The 17,677-nt window shown below is 37.0% G+C and overlaps 1 protein-coding gene across 2 annotated transcripts in view; it reads left to right on the top strand.

Moving 5' to 3' along the window:
• LOC117669452 (cystathionine beta-synthase-like protein) overlaps window positions 1-17,677 on the top strand; it is a 33,670-nt gene that overhangs the window by 6,117 nt on the left and 9,876 nt on the right. For both annotated transcript variants that reach the window (XM_034423918.3, XM_034423917.3), the window contains 10 exons: window positions 5,960-6,170; window positions 6,337-6,443; window positions 7,676-7,810; window positions 8,638-8,717; window positions 9,003-9,137; window positions 9,923-9,992; window positions 13,404-13,495; window positions 14,342-14,467; window positions 15,403-15,487; window positions 16,754-16,859. In XM_034423918.3, coding sequence (XP_034279809.1) covers window positions 5,965-6,170; window positions 6,337-6,443; window positions 7,676-7,810; window positions 8,638-8,717; window positions 9,003-9,137; window positions 9,923-9,992; window positions 13,404-13,495; window positions 14,342-14,467; window positions 15,403-15,487; window positions 16,754-16,859 — 1,142 coding nt within the window. In that variant the 5' untranslated portion in view covers window positions 5,960-5,964. The remainder of the gene's footprint in view (window positions 1-5,959; window positions 6,171-6,336; window positions 6,444-7,675; window positions 7,811-8,637; window positions 8,718-9,002; window positions 9,138-9,922; window positions 9,993-13,403; window positions 13,496-14,341; window positions 14,468-15,402; window positions 15,488-16,753; window positions 16,860-17,677) is intronic.

Below are 17,677 nucleotides of genomic sequence, written 5' to 3'. Positions count from 1 at the left end.
ACAAAAAAATATGGAGACCAGTGATCTGGCGACACCATTCAAATTGACACTCCATGTAGTTTACTACCCCTTGCCCTCTATGCAACCAGTATCCTGAAAGCCTTTGGGCAGTCTCTTCATCTCAGATTGGGAGAGTCTGTTCTATACTCCATATTAACTCACCACCATGCATCCTTCTGATCTTGATATAGGAAAAACTTTCCATTAGGAAGAGAATATGTCAGCCCCATTAGATAGTGCAAATCAGAAAATCAATTCCATTGGAAGACTAGAACTATGCTCTATTAACGTAGACTACATAACAGAATCTTCTAATTATCCTTTACCTCCCCGCCTTATAACCCAGTGAATCAGAGAGATGTATGCCTCAGCTGCTGAATGTCATCTTGCTTTCCTGGTCTTAAAGAGTGTTTCAGTCCCTTTGCCTAAGTAACAGTTCTGGAATATTTCTGAGGATTCTGGGGATAGCCACCAGAGCCATAATCTGAACAGGTTAGCCATAGTGCTTCAAATATATAGACTCCATGTAACTTGAGTGGAGAGGAATATCAGCCACCCTAAATTTTGAACCATCTTCCCTCTGGTGCAGTGAAGCATGTAATATAGTGCCACATAGTCCCCAGCTTTGCCTTCCTTGTTCTGAATCTGTTGGACAGAAGAAATAATTGTTAAAAGTCCCCACAAATTCAACCAACCAGTCCAAATGTCTCCCGTCACCACCTCTGATCACTGATTCAGCAAAATCAGTTCTGTTGGTGGTGGGCCTTCTAGTTGGTAGATCAATACTCAGAACTCACTGTCCATGCTGCAGTGGATCCCTCCATGTTAATCACTTCATAAGAATTTTGAGGTCTTTGTAGTAATAAATTATTTAAACTTGTTTCCAATCATAGATTTGCAGCCTCATTTGGTCTATAACCTGCCCAAATTCTTTGTACATTTTCTAATCTTATAACTAAATATATTTCTTAATAGCAACAGATAAGCTTATTCTAATCATACCACAGCCCAAACCCTTACATCCTTAGCTAAACTGACCAGTCACCAAACAATATGGGAAAATATTGTACATAACATTTGATGATGTAAATGGCCCGTTCCAATTTTATGATTGTTACATAGGTTTTGAACATAACATTGTCAATCGTATGCTGAATTAAAATCAGAATTACTCAGTACATTTATTAATCTTCAGTAGAAAGGCAATTCACCTAAATATTTAACTGTAGACTGAAGTAGTCAGTTTTATGGTTAATATGTGAAAGGTACAAATAATTTCAAACTTCCAACCTTGAGAAAAGTCTGACTCTGGATACTCACCTACTTTGTAATAGAAAAGCAGAACTTTTTAAACTTCTCTATTTAGCCTTCTTGCATCATGTCCATCCTGTTTTATGTTTCAGATTTTCTTTTCTTCATTTCCTAGTGTACACCCCTGCTTCCCCTTATTCTAGCTCAATCCTTTCTTTTCTTACTCCTCCAGTTTTAACATATAGTGATCAATTAATTATGTAAGTGAGCTATTTTATTTTATTAATCAACTTTAGTCAGTTTTATAATTTTATTTAACTACTTTATTTTGCCCAGGTCTCATCCTCTTTTGGCATGTGGCTTCTGGAATTATATATATATATGTATGTATGTATGTATATATTGACAAGTTATAGAAGCTGAGTATTGTGAAGACTTTCTGTCAAAATTAAAAAATATATTTGGGATTAGATCATTTTCAACACAGTTATCTTTATGTAAATACAATATAAATTATTTCCTCTATACAATATTACAAAATACCTGGAAATGGTGCCAGTATTAATGTAGGAATGGTAAACAAAAAGGAATAGCCAGATTTCTTTTAGTTTAATCAGTGAACAGTATTTAGTAAATTAAGCTGCTTTATAATTTATAGTATCTATGTTTACAGCTAGTATTAGAAGAAGAGCAACAAAAGCTTGTTCAGAAGTTTGTTAACATGGAACTGAAATGGCTCATTTAAGTCAAAGCCTTTACTTAATGAAGAATACAAATAAAAATGTTTATCTAACCTCTGCTTGAAGATATTTAACAAAGGAACTGAAGAACTCTTGTGTTTAATTACTTCCTCTTCCTGCCCTCATATCCTGATGATTTTCGATGGGAATGTTTTTCTGAGCATTCCATTGACATTTCCTTGTAAGACAAGTAATGGCTTGCTTCTCTGGCAAGATTCTCAATTAGAACTGGGATGAAGTACTATATCCACCCTAGCCCTCCATAGATACAGTAACTATTGGCACTCTGCAATTACACCTGGAAGCAAACTGTTAACCACTGCATCTTAATGATACCCAGTTATGGTATCCAGTTATAAATCTCTAGGCTACCATGTAATGCTATGAAGATTATTTTTTTCAGTGTCTGGAGGCAGTGGTTCAATCTGAGCAAGATCAAGTGCTTGTGGACTTTGTGATTCCCTGATACTGGATGGGACTTAGACAGGTTTGGTGTGTAATTTGGTGGTCCTCTTGGACTCTCAGGTCCTACAGGAAGAGCAAATGGTAGACATGATCAGGAGAACTTTTGCCCAAATCCATATTATGCGTCAGTCTGCTAGTTCCTAAATTGGGTGACCTTGTCCTGTGCACCTCCTATATGGACTACAACAATATAATGTATGTGGGGCTGTCGTTCAAAACCACCTGGAAACTGCATTTGACTCAGAATGTACTATAATGGTACAAGTGGTTATAAGTCCACTTTGGTATGACCCTGCAACACCAATGCTTTACAAACTGAACTGGTTAATTTCAGCACCTGCACTTGATATTTTTGACAGATATGTTAATCAAAGAGGATTTGATATAATCCCTTTGTTCTTATCTAAAATAGTTGGTATCCAATGTAGCAGTCAGATTCTTAGTTCAAGCAATTAAAGTATGACAAGATCATTTTGTTACCCAACCACCCCTCCCCCAAAAAAGGATCATCGTGCATTTTCTCTCTTAATTGCCTTGGATTCTGGTTGGCAAGAATTCTGACGCAAGACTGATAGTCACTCATCTAAATACTTCAGAGGAAAATCCACATGGCTATCCTGGTGCTGCAGCTCACACCTCCCAACTTAATCCTCTTCAGATGTATTGGGGCTGAGTCTGTGGGTGATCAAAGGCTGTATAATTCTAAATAACACCTACTTTGTTAAAATACACTGTATGCATCAGCTACTGTTTTAGTACTTGCATTTACCTAGATGTCTAAAAGTAAGAAGGAATTACCAAGCAGAAGTAACTGACAAAATGCTTACAGTGCTCATGAAAGTCCTAAGAAGCCTGCATCAATGTTTACATTTAGCCTGAGAAATAGATAATGCCACAACTACAGGAAAGCCTCTTGCAATAGCAGTTAGAGGAAATAAATTGATGACTTTCAAAAGTCCAGATTCCTCTTTCTCACCCTGCCCGTCTGATATGTTATAGAACTAGGACTGATATTGTGTGAGGTGGGTGGTAGGAAGAAGTAGAGATTATTTACCAGCCTCCTGGGATTATAGCCAACAGACACTGGCAAGCACTCTACTGGGGTGGGAGCTGCAGGCTTGAAAGAGATTGGACCAGATGAAAGGGCTTTGGGGCCAAATTTTTCCATAGAGAGCTAACAAAGCAGGGTTAGAAAAAAACTGATTTCTTCCCAAATAAGCAGCTGTGGGGGGATCTTTGATGCTGGATTGCATTCCCTTAGTTGGTTTTTCTTCACCACTACCTCCCCAAAAGGTGGCCAAATAAACCATGTTTTTTTTTTAAAAAACATGAATATATAGTATGTGTTTGACCAGCAGATGCATTTCTGTATAAAAAACTGTGTGTGTGTGTGTGTGTGCGCGCACACAAACGTGCATGTATGTGTCTGTTTTCTTAGATGTCTTTTTTGGGATGCCCAATGGCCAAAATTAAGCTGTTCCCCTTAAATTTGATAATAGTCTGGAGGGCTTCCAGCAGGTACAAGATAAAGAGAGGGAAGAAGGGTGTTATTAGCATAGCCCTCAGCAATCTACAGTATCCTTCATAGATCTTTCTACTGTTTAGCTGTTAATCAAAACATTGCTCTGCAACAGGCTCCCCTATGCTAGAATCCCCCCGAATCATGCTTGGGCACTACCTTGTCTTTTTGAATCAAAGTAATGTCACTTTTATCCTTCTAACCCTGTTAACTTTTAATAAACACTGTTTATGGAACAAAAGGATTTTTAAATTAATTTCATTTCTGATATTATAGTTTCTACTAAATTTTGGCTGTTTAATTATTGTCCAACCTATTGAAGTTTTACTGGATAAGACTGAGACTGATCTGAAAGTGGATTTAAAAGTGACAGGTTACAAGAATGGGAAAAGATGCTACACTGGACATGCAAAGGAAACTGGCTGATGTTTTAATAATGAAAAAGGATGTACAAATAACAAAGAGTGACCTGGATAACTTTTCTATATTGGATTTACAAATGAGACTTATCAAAACCTTGAAAAGTTGTATGGGAAGAGAATCAAGAGACCAATAAACATAGAAATCAACAGGACATTATTTAAAGAGACTAAAAATGAGGTTTATTAAAAGTAAAAGAAAGGAATGTAAAATTGGTTTATTTTTTTAAGGTTAAGGATAGATATGTTATCTCTGATAACCCTTTAAAGGACTTTTGTTGATTAGGACTGAACAGTGAGGCTTCAAGGATTTCTTTACACAGATAATCCTTGACTTGCAACCTTTTGTTTAGTGATCGAGGTTACAACAGCACTGAAAAAAGTGACTTACAAACCCTACTTGCACTTACCACCATCACAACATCTCCACAGCCACATGATCGAAATTCAGGAGCTTAGCAACTGGCATGTATTTTGGATGGTTGTAACCTTCCGAAGTCACACAATCACCATTTGTGACTTTCCCAGCTGTCTTCCATCAAGCAATGGTGAAGCCAGATTCACTTAATGACTGCCTAACACAATGATTCGCTTAACAACTGTGGCAAAAAATAATGTAAAATTGGGCCTGATCCACTTGTCCAACAATGGAAATTCCAGTCCCAAATATGGTTGTAAGTCAAGAACTACTTGTAAATAATAGTTGGGATATGGGGAAAAAAGATCATTTAGTTGTATTTTAAGAGAAGTTATTAAAATTGTTTATACTTTGATGATGGAGAAGGTCATTTATTCACACACATACACACACACTATGTTCTTATTTTTTCTTTCTATTTTTTCTTTTTTCCACATTCTATTTTTAGTTTGTATTTGTATCTTTTTAATTGTAATTTTTAATAAAATTACTATTTTAAAAAGTCCACACATGGTGTACCACAGTTCTGACATGTCAGCTCCTTCTATTTGTTGTCAAGTGAAATATACTGTGAGAAATAGATATGTTTGTATGTATGTGTGCCTGTAAATCTTATGTGTTAAATTTTTCTCATATCTCAAACACCAACAATTTTATATCTTTCCCTCCCAGATGTTATCACAATAACCCAAAATCTATATCCTTGCTGGAACCTACATGGATTCTGAAACAAGTTGTATCCCACTGGTTACAGGATTATGGAATGTGAAATCAAGCAGGTTCAGAGTGCAGCAATCTGAGGAATATTGCTTTCTTAAATTTGTCTGATATAGAATTGCCTGAAACATTATCCACATAGCTCAGCATCTTGGAAATAATGAGACAGTAGCAAAGCTATTTTTAAACACCTTATTTTGTAGTAGTACATGGATATAATCTGCCTGATTCAAAATAGTTTGGACTAGTTATTTTATTGAACCTTCCAAAGGCCAAACCGTTGGATAGTTACAGGCAAAACAAAATTATAATTTGTTGCCATGTTTTTTTAATTAAATTTGGGATTGTCCATGTTTATGTGTTTTAGTCATAATGATAGTTAGTCCTGTATCGTAATACAATTAATCTCTTGTTTCCCCCTCTGGTGCAGGTACAATGCCATCAATCCCTGCCGAAACTGAAATGGATACAGTGACTTGCACTCATGTTTCAGTTGACTACATACCCAATGGAATTTTGGAGAAGGAATCTTGTAATTCAACAGAAAAGGAGAGGAAGTGGATCCGGCCTGATGCTGTCAGCAAGTGTACCTGGGAGCTTGGAAAATCTCCCTCTGAATCTCCCCATCACCATGCTACATTGTAAGTGGTCATTTGGTCAATAGACGGGTGGAGAAAAGACCTGTTTGGAAGGTGGCTTTTATTGTAAGCTGGCCATTCGGTTTGATCCATTCTAATGTTAGTTGGGGATAATGAACTTTAGGATTGTTTCCTAATAATATTGTATCTCTTTTTCTTTCTGGTGTAGAAAAAAGACTCCAAAAATTATGCCGGATATCCTGAAAAACATTGGCGATACTCCCATGGTGCGTATCAACAAGATTGGAAAGCTCTGTGGCCTCAAATGTGAACTCTGTGAGTATTTGTTATAGTGATGGTTACTTGGAATTGTAAACATAAACACGTGCATTCTCACCATCAGTATTATCGATAAGGGGACCCTTAATTTCAAAGGACCAAATCAGTCAGGAATATAGTAGACTTTGTGACTTTCTGTTATTTTTGAATGATGAGGCTGTTTGTGATACTACCGTGCTTTAAGTGCAGCAGTTGGAAACTGACCTACAATCAGCTGCTTCTCCAGTCTGTGTATTGCTAGTGAGGCTTAAAACTCTAAATTGTATAAGACGTTGCATGAGGAGCGTGTTTGATAGAAGGAAAACTTCTTGGGAAAGAAGAAAGAGAAATAATGCCTTGGTAAAGACCACATTTGGAATACTACATCCAGTTTTGGTCACCAAAATGTAAAAAAGATGTTGAGACTCAAAAAAGAGTGCAGAGAAGAGCAGCAAAGGTGATTAGGGGACTGAAGACTAAAACATATAAAGAACGGTTGCTGGAATTGGGCATGTCTAGTTTAATGAAAAGAAGGACTAGGGGAGACATGATAGCAGTGTTCCAATATTTGAGGGACTGCCAGAAAGAAGAGGGAGGCAACTTATTTTCCAAAACACCAGAAGGCAGGACAAGAAACAATGGATGGAAACTAATCAAGGAGAGAAGCAACCTAGAACTAAGGAGAAATTTCCTGACAGAACAATTAATCAGTGGAACAACTTGCCTCCAGAAGTTGAGAATGCTCCCACACTGGAAGTTTTTAAGAAAAAATTGGACAATCATTGTCTGAAATGGTATATAGGGTTTCCTGCCTGAGCAGGGGGTTGGACTAGAAGGCCTCCAAGGTCCCTTCCAGCTTTGTTACTCTGTTCTCGGTTTTTCAGAATAAAAAAAGTTCTGTATATGTCTGGTTTGGGATCTGAGCTTATAGAAGAGAATAATCCGACTATGTGGTTGCTTATGGAAGGTACAGGATATTGGGCTAATCCAAATCCAGCTTCAGAATTAATTCATCAGAGACTTATTTGTTTAGTTCAATATTCAATTAAGATATGCTATCTTATCGTATCTATAAATATGATACCTATAGATATCTATGTGTATGTAGATATCGATACACATGTTCAGATATGCCTTTTCTTAGAATATGGATAGATGAAATTGCATTTGCCAAATCCTGTGCAGAAGGTTGGTGGGCATCTTTTTCTTGATTCATCTGAAACATATACTACTTTAATTGTGATATTCAGTGGCCAAATGCGAGTTTTTCAATGCTGGAGGAAGTGTGAAAGACAGAATCAGTTTACGAATGGTGGAAGATGCTGAAAGGGATGGGATTCTGAAGCCAGGGGATACCATTATTGAACCAACTTCAGGAAATACAGGTAAATAAATCGATTGGAATTGTGGTATCAAGAAGTGACTGGAATGGGATGCCCTTTGCTGAATAGGGTCACTCTTCTCATACCCCTAGCCTTGTAAGAAAATAAGACTAATAACAGTTTTCTAAACTGTAAGGAAATGACTGGATACTAAAGTGAGCAGGCATTAATTAAAAATGAATAATGCAAGTCTCAGTTCTAACAGAACTGAATACTAAACACCATTGGACCAAGTTTTACAAATACTCGGGAGGAGAATAATAGTTTTGCTTGCTGGTTTTTAAACAGTATACATTTCCTATCTGAGCAAATCAAATAATCTGTTTGCGAAGAGATGAGGGAATGTTAAAGTGGTGCATACACAGTTTGGGACTATAATCCCATTCAGCCATGTAGGTAGGTCAAGAGAAAAACATATGCATAGATAGAGATATATGAAAAGTCTGCCTTACAGCTCAGACATCTCTTTCTCTCTTTATCATTATGGGATCTAGCTGGTTCATAATGGTAGGACATAAAGCATAAACCCTGGAATACAGGCTCTTTGGCAGCGTTATCATATCTTGTTAGGATGGTCATTTTATATAGTTTTATATCATTTTATAGGTCTTTCTCCCTAAAATACCATATTTAACTCAAACAGGGAGAGCCTGCTACCAATGCGTAACTGGGAACAGGTAGAGTGATACCTTTCCAGACGTTTTATACCACATATCCCATTAGTATCAGCACCAAGGATTAACAGGGAGACTGGGAAGGCTGGAGGAGGCTAGGTAGTTTATTCTTGGTATACGTATGGCTTTTTTTAGTGACATTTTTCTTGGTTGCAGGAATTGGACTGGCCTTGGCAGCTGCAGTGAAAGGATACCGTTGTATTATTGTAATGCCAGAGAAAATGAGCATGGAAAAGGTCAGAGCTGTTTATCACAGTGATCAACACATGGTTGCATTAGTTTACTGAGGCATCTTAAGTCAGCAGTGGTGTGTGTGAGAAAGCTAGACTCAACTTGCCATCTTAACATTTCATAAGGTTCTGCATGAGTTTTGTTAACGGAGCTAGAATAGCCGATCTGGAACAACATTTGCTTTTGAATTGGCTCCAAGCCTGCAACCACTTTAATATTCCAGTTGCGTAAGCATTGCCTATGCCCAGGCATAGACATTTTGGCTAATTTTGATTGTTGTTCTTAAATAGGTGGATGTGCTACGTGCCCTTGGGGCTGAAATTGTGAGGACTCCAACAACTGCTAGATTTGATTCTCCAGAATCGCATGTTGGAGTGGCATGGAGATTGAAAAATGAAATCCCCAACTCCCATATCCTGGATCAGGTAACTTATTGAACAAGAAAAATGGCTTCACTGTGGAAAATAGATTCTTTTAATTTATTCATGCACTGCCAATATAAAGCAGGAAAAAATACTGGTATATTAAGAAATAGAATGAGAGGAAAAGGCACTTACCTTACAGGTAGTAAGTTACTCAACTTGGGAAAACTGGTATCAATGGATAGAAAATAAAAATAGGAAACATGCTATCTTCTATTATCCACTGATGCTTTGTGTCTCTCCCTGCAGATCATGTAGGCCAATCACTGCTTAGATCATAACAAATTAATAGGGTGAAACTGGTTGCTATTCACCTGTTCAACTGGTTTCAGGTGAACTTTTGTGCAACCTCTTTCTCTCAGATGGACCTGCTTTATAGGATTTTAGCTATTAAAAAGGAAACACTCTTGGCACATAAGGATCAGCAGACTATATAATCTTTTTTCCAATATAATATAATAATGCAATTACTCTACATATAAGGAAAGGGAAGGGAGGAAAGGAAGGGAAGGAAGGAAGGAAGGAAGGAAGGAAGGAAATTTGTGCTTGATGTTTGAGTTAGTTGGTTTTCTTCGTGATATTTAGTACATTAATGTTAAACGCATTACTTTATTTTCTGTTTTCTGATGCACTGGTTTTCAATTTTTCCACCAGAAGATTAATATAAATAATAAATCTACAGCAAAACAAAAAAATAGCATGGATATAAAAAAGCCAAAGGAAATAAAACAGCAACTCAAGCCATTTAAATTTTTCTCCATTATCTCTCACTCTTTTTTTTTACACAGTACCGCAATGCCAGCAACCCCTTGTCTCATTATGACACAACAGCAGAGGAGATTCTTCAACAGTGTGAAGGTACATTTTATGCTTTACAAACACCTCTGTCATGGAAATGGGAGCTACTTAGGAAACTGAAGCTATGTTAGGAGAGATTGATTAATAAGAACATGAGAGCATTCAGCCCAACAGGCAACTTACTTTTGCAGATAATTTGTAGGACTCATCCAGTGGCCAAGTTACTTCCACACGTAACTTATTCATTCCACTTCTTAAAACAAAGATGTAAAAATAATTCCAAAAAGCTTAGATCTGAACAATTATTGAAATTCGTAGATAGTTTAAAACAGATTTAAGAATCATAGATTTTCAAGGTAGAATATGTTCCGCAATCACAATACTCCAAAATAGGTGTCTAAAACCTATACTGCAAATTAGCTGTACTGTGTGTATATATGTTCATTTGTGTATAAATCAATGCAAATCTATATCAAAGCAGCTTCTTGCACACACATACACAATCCACAAATCAAACTTTTACCATCTTCCTTTTTCTGCTGAATGTTATGAGTTCACCATGAAGAGAGGGTTTTCTTAAACCTCACTTGACCTTGTTGGGCAATGTTCAGTTGAGTACCTGTGTAGCTGTGCGTTGAACCTCAGCCTGAGTACTCCCATGATACAGGGGACATTTTTCTGTAACTGGTAGCGTTTGTTTATGATCTTGCTTTGGGGCAAAGAGGAAGGCTCAGATTCCCATATTGGCATGGCCAATAAACCGGATTGGTTTTGTGGGCGGAGATGCCCCATTCATGCTACAGCTTTGGGGCCAGGAGATCTTTCCATTTTTGCCTCATTTATTCTTAGAATAGTATTTGCGTGCAGCAGGTTCAGTTGAAGCCTACTTAATGAGATAGTTGCAACAAGTGTACATGCTAATCATATATACAGAAGATGTATCTGATACCCCTATTTCATGATCCAGACTGAAGAGATGGCAGAATACCAAAGAGTGCTGTAGAAGCGTTATAGCTAAACAAGAATTTGGATTTGGTTTAAATGAGATACTAAACCCCATACAAATGATATTATAGCTTGGTATGTTGTATAAAAGAGGAGCCTGAGTTTCCCATATGCAGTGGCCAATTTAGAAAATACATCAGCCTTTAAACATTACTAAAAATAGTGTGAGGACATGGTTGGGGAAGCCCATGCATATTTTGAAACATGACTTTGGGGTGTGGAGGAAGTGGAGGCTCAATGTATTTTGAAAAAAAATAATCCAGTTACAGCTGCTACTCATTTAGTAACTATCTTGGTTAGTGACTATTCACAAGTCAACAATAATAAACAGTAATAAAAAAAAAAAATCCCGGCCAATGCCTAGATTTGCAAGCAAATTTCCTGTGACTCTACTTGTGATCACCAAATGGAGACTATGTTAATTCCGTTACTAACTGGAAACCAGTAGAGGGAGCTCTTACATAATAAGTCCTTTTTTTGCTTCTGTGTAAGACATGCTTTGAAAATAAGTCAGAAGAAGCACTTTGAACCTTTCACAGGCCCAGGGACCTTTTTCAAGTTTCCCTGTGAACCCGAAGGAAGGTGTTGCTGTTTTAAAACTTGTCTTAGTGTTATTGAATGAATTCTTTAAGCAACATCATCTGTTTCTTTGTGTCACCAAACTTGAAAAATATTGGGCTCCTTTCATGACCAGCAGAAAGTGCTGCCTTCATGCAAGACCCAAAGCACTTCTTCCAAATAAGTTTTAAAGTGTGACCACCTCTAATGTAAAGCAATTTTTACCTTAGATTTTTTAAGTGAACCCACTTCTAGAATACTTATTTTAGTTTTATTAGCTGAAGTATTGGGAAATTGTTTTAAACTTCATGTTGCAATTTAAATTAAATAAGGTGCATGGAGATGTTTAATAGATGAAATTGATAAGGGGACAGGAACTCAAGTATCTTGGAACAAATCCAAAATAAATTTAGTTGTGTCAGGGAAATGAGATAAATACAGGCTTCTTTTGCAAAAAATTGACCAAAAATTAGAAGATGGATCTTTGCATCTTACGTTAGCAACTACAGGAACTTTCTAGTTGCAGCCTAAGAGTTTAATTAGAGTACAATTAAAATACAATAGTCCAGGGTTTTTCCCCTATGTCGAAAGAGCACCTCATGAATCCTTAAATATTCTCATTTAAGTACTTTGCAAAACCTTTCTGAATCTTCCATTTTTTCTGTGCTATTCACTTCCAGGAAGTCTAGCCTATCTACACAAGCTACATAAAGCAAGCAGAATGCTCTTAAGAAAGAGCACCTAACTCATGTTTTACTATGAATAAGTCCGGTTATAAATATTGGAAAATCCCTGTAATAATAATTTATCTTCCAAAATTCAGAAATTGACAAAAGTAGGAACAGATCTGTTAAAGCTCAGGAATCAAAATAAAACTTGAATATCACAAAGATTAAAGGCTAAGTTTGAATCTTAGGAGCCTAAAAGTGAAGATTCTTTTGGCACCTTAAAGATAACCTAATATATTATTGCATAAGCTTTTGTGGATCATTATTTCATGAGATAGAAAGGAATATTATACATCCCCAAGCTGTAGCTGGACAGGAGGAGAGAAAAGGCAGAAATCATGTAAGGAGAGGGTAGAGTTTTGAGTGAGTGAAATGTTCATTCTTGCATTTACAAGCTGATTATAAAATGTGATGCAATAAGAACTGATTGCTTTATCAATCAATGTTAATATACAGGTAGTCTTCAACTTACAACAGTTCATTTAGTGACTGATCAAAGTTACAATGGCACTTTAAAAAGTGACTTATGACCATTTTTCACACTTAGGATCGTTGCAGCATCGCTTTGGTTATGTGATTTACATTCTGACACATATTTATGACGGTTGCAGCATCCTGGATTCATGTGATCCCCTTTTGCGATCTTCTGACAAGCAAAAATGGGGAAATCAGATTCACTTAGCAACTGTGTTACAAATTTAAGAATTGCAGTGATTCACTTAACAAATGTGGTGAGAAAAGTTGTAAAATGGAACAAACTCATTTAACAAATTTCTCACTTAACAATAAATTTCGGGCTCTATTGTGGTCGTAAGTTGAGGACTACCTGTAATTGCCACAATTTATATAAGACATATTGAGTAAAGTATGAGCGGAAAAAGAAGTAGGTCAGAATATTCTTATACATAAAATATCTAAAATATGAAATGCTCATCAACATTGATAGGCTGATGAAGCATGGATTGTAGTAAAGTGACAAATATGCAGCTACTTCTCTTCCAGTGATAGCTTTCAGAATACATAATAGGAACATGAGACATTCATTACTGTTTCCTCTTTTTCAGAGTCACTAATGAAAAACCATCTTGATTTAAATAAGAGCATGATAAACGTTTGTTATAGCTCATCAAGATACAGCTTTTTAATATTGGTAAAATATTTATTTCTGCCTCTTCAATAGGTCAAGTAGACATGATTGTGGCTGGAGCTGGGACAGGAGGCACCATCACTGGTATTGCCCGAAAAATCAAGGAAAAGTGCCCTAGATGCACAGTAAGTCCCAAAGAAGAACATCGGGTTCACTGCTTAAGTTACTGATAGGGGTGTCTGTGTGTGTGTAAACACATGTACACATACCCTTGTAGATTACCTTATAGGCACTCTTACAAACTCTGCAAATGGCAGGTGATTCAAAAAGGGTATTTCCTTCTCCATGCCAACTGTACAAGAGACAAATAAAATGTTTTATCCTGCATGATTGAAATCACGTTTATTGAGATAACTACTTTTTATAAACCTGATTGCTCTTCAGTTCATTTGCTACATTTAGCCATGAGAATGTGTCTGCAGAGAATTTGGACTGCATGTATGCTCAGTCCATTCCTATAATGATTACACTTCTTCTTCAAGCACCAAAAGAAATACTATGACATGTTACCACATGGCAGAACCTAGTAGCTTTGCAATCATATTAAATGAGTGAACAGACATTCATGGTGTATCTTACGTATATTTTTTTGTAATTTCTTTCCTTTGTCTTAACATTAGCTGCTGGCATAGCACTTATCCAATATGAACTTTTATTTAAATTATTGTTCTTAGGACAATTATTTAAAAATTGTTCTGGATCATGGAATTATGCAAATATCAAATTAATAAGGGCAATTGATTTTTATTTATTTATGGTTCCAGACTGAAAAATGGAATACTTGCACAATACTTAAATTTTAAGTTGAAGTACCAAAAGTTCCATTATTCAGCTTAGACATTTCCCAATTGCCTGCAGAGGCACCAGTTATGCAGTAATTTTGATTTAGTTATTTCTGTTATTTTAATTGTTTTTTTAATATCTGTATGTTTAACATCAAAATACTGTTTAAATAACAAATTGCTCTGCAGATTGTAAGTGTTGATCCTGAAGGATCTATCCTAGCGGAGCCTGAAAAATTAAACGTAACTGACAAGACAACTTATGAAGTGGAAGGTATTGGATACGATTTCATACCCACAGTTCTGGACAGATCGGTAAGGAAGGTTTTATATATATATATATATATCCTTCATTGCTTTCAACCATGGCAACTTTAAGATGTATGGACTTCAATTTCCAGAATTCCACACCTCTTAAAATTGTCACAGTTGAGAAACACTGCTTTAGTGTGACCCTCATTGAAATCCCTTTCATTCTTAAGTGCAGGACTAATCTTTTTTCCTTCTTATTTCTCTGATTCAAACTTAGCCTTTAATCTTTGTGATATTCAAGTTTTATTTTGATTCCTGAGCTTTAACAGATCTGTTCCTACTTTTGTCAATTTCTGAATTTTGGAAGATAAATTATTATTACAGGGATTTTCCAATATTTATAACCGGACTTATTCATAGTAAAACATGAGTTAGGTGCTCTTTCTTAAGAGCACTCTGCTTGCTTTATGTAGCTTGTGTAGATAGGCTAGACTTCCTGGAAGTGAATAGCACAGAAAAAATGGAAGATTCAGAAAGGTTTTGCAAAGTACTTAAATGAGAATATTTAAGGATTCATGAGGTGCTCTTTCGACATAGGGGAAAAACCCTGGACTACTGTATTTTAATTGTACTCTAATTTAATTGTATTATTGGATCTAGAGAATGTTTTTTCCTGAAATTTGTATCAGTGGACCTAAAAATCCACTGCCAAATCCATTCCTCCTTTCCATACATTTTCTGTCATATCGAATACATTCTGGTTATCCCTAGCTTGCCTCCTAGGGTTGTGGGTGCTTCATCACTGGAGGTTCTCAAAAATAGACTGGGCAACCATTTGACCAGGATGGTATAAGATCTCCTGCCCCTGAGTAGGGGGTTGGACTAGAAGACCTCCGAGGTCCCTTTCAGCCCTATGATTCTAAGTTCTAGTACCAATGGAAGACTTGTATGAAATAACAGGTCTAGAATAATGTTTTTGTGCCTTTTCTTCCTTCTAGGTGGTAGACAAATGGTATAAGTGTAACGATGAGGAATCTTTTGCCTTCTCACGCATGCTAATCAGAGAAGAAGGACTGCTATGTGGTAAGCATAGTATAATTTGTAGTCAAGACAATAATAGGATTGTGGCCACCTTTTTACTCTTGATATCAGTTGCTGCATTTTACTTCCATACCAGACAGTTTTTATGAAAAATGGAAACAGTGAATTTGGATCCCATGGATTTTACTGAAGTCTACTTCTGCAAATCATCCAATATGCATCATATCATTTAAAGCAGTTCTTATAAGTAGAGAGCTATAAAGTCTGTAAAATGCTGCTTACGCCATTAAGTGAGCGAGAAGGATTTAGTCAAAAATAATATTAGTGACTTCAAATATTAGAAGAAAGTTATCATCCCAGGATATAAGCTCTTCCAAGTGAAGCTGCCTTTTGCAGTTGATTGATGATGATTTTGTCAGTGCTGTTGGTGTTCAAGTGGTGCTCCAGATGTTTTGGGATTGTACCCAAGGCGCCTATTATTGCTACTATCTTTGCTGTCTTTTGCCACAGTCATTCTACTTCTATTTGTAGATCTTTGTAGTTCGTGATTTTCTCCAGTTCCCTTCTATTCTGCTGTCTCCAGGTACTGCTACATCCCTGTCCAGACATTTTTTAAAAAATTTTCTCATTTATATTTGTTAAGTGTGAGGTCCTTGTGGCAGCTGTTGTCTGTTTGAATTCTAAAGTCCTAGACCATTTTCTATTACTTTGTCTATTTTTTGGTCCCATCAGTTCATGCTTGCAGGCAAATGATATTTTTCTTACAGATGTTCCAGTGTTCTCAATTTTGCTAATTTATCATGCCATTATTTACAGTGTGTGATTTTCTTGTAGCAGCTAACTAGATGTTCCAACTGTTTCTTCTTGTTTGCAGAGATGGCATTTGCTGTCTCATGCATATTATTATAACACAATAATGTGAAACCACAGCTGCCAGTTCTTTAGATTGTATTGCCCTTCATTCACATCAAGGTCTTTCTAAGACCGAGGATGTCATAATATATTGGCATAGAATTTGTGTGAATCCAAGCGGTGTGGCCTTTTCAATTGACAAATGGAAATGCTGTCAATGTGCAGATTTCCTAAGTGCTATCCAAGATTTGTAGGAGAAGAATATAGCTCTAAATCCTACTTGTGAGCACTTCAGAGGCATCTTCATGCCTCTGAAGTGCTTTAAACAAATTTTCAGTGTGCTTAAATTACTAATTAAGAGGCTTTGGCCTCACACTCACTTTACTTTTTCTTTCCTCTTCATACTGTGCATTCCAATATAATTGAATTTTGAGAATCTCCTGTGTCTTTTGACAGGTGGCAGCTCAGGTAGTGCCATGTCTGTTGCCGTCAAGGCAGCCCAAGAGCTAAAAGAAGGCCAGCGTTGTGTTGTCATCCTTCCTGACTCTGTCAGGAACTACATGTAGGTACCCTGCCTTCCTTCCCTACACTGATTGAGATACGGCTGTCCAGCAATCCAAAGTCAAAGAAGGGGGAAAGGTGATTTGTAGCTCCTTAGATATGCACATCTCACCTGTCTGCAAATCCTTAAAGTAGCTGTACCTTTTTCTGGGCTCATAGGCATAATCCCAGGAAAACAGATTTGGTTTCAGGAGGTATGATGTGCAGGAATGATATGCTCGCATATGCATGCTCCAGATCATCTTTTTGGTTTTGAATTCAAATTGTTTTCGCATTCTAATGTGGCTGTTGCTTCTTCTCAACTATTTATTTATTTATTTATTGAATTTGTATACCGCCCTTCTCCCAAAAGGGACTCAGGGCGGTGGACAGCCAAAATTAATACAAAAGTTAAGATAGCTAAAATAAATTAAATCAATCGGCCTCCCAATTTAAAACCCCAAGTCTATAAAATTTAAAAATTCCCATTAAAAAACCATTTAGGCTAGGCCAGCTTGCTGGAATAAATAAGTCTTCAGGGCCTTACGGAAAGTACGGAGGTTTGGGATCAGTCGTATTCCAGGAGGTAGCTCATTCCACAGGGTGGGTGCCCCCACAGAGAAGGCTCTCCCCCTGGGGGCCGCCAGCCAACATTGCTTGACCGACGGCACCCTGAGGAGGCCCTCTCTGTGAGAGCGTATTGGCCGGTGGGAGGTTATCAGTAGCAGCAGGCGGTCTCGTAAGTACTCTGGCCCTAAGCCATGGAGCGCTTTAAAGGTGAGAACCAACACCTTAAAGCACACCCGGAAGACCACCAGGAGCCAGTGCAGCTCGCGCAGG

Source organism: Pantherophis guttatus, chromosome 5 (genome assembly GCF_059756535.1).
Source record: "Pantherophis guttatus breed Tessera chromosome 5, ASM5975653v1, whole genome shotgun sequence".
Taxonomy (NCBI): Eukaryota; Metazoa; Chordata; class Lepidosauria; order Squamata; family Colubridae; genus Pantherophis; species Pantherophis guttatus.
The sequence above is the reverse complement of the archived record's forward strand: the minus strand, read 5'-3'. Positions and strand labels throughout refer to the sequence as shown.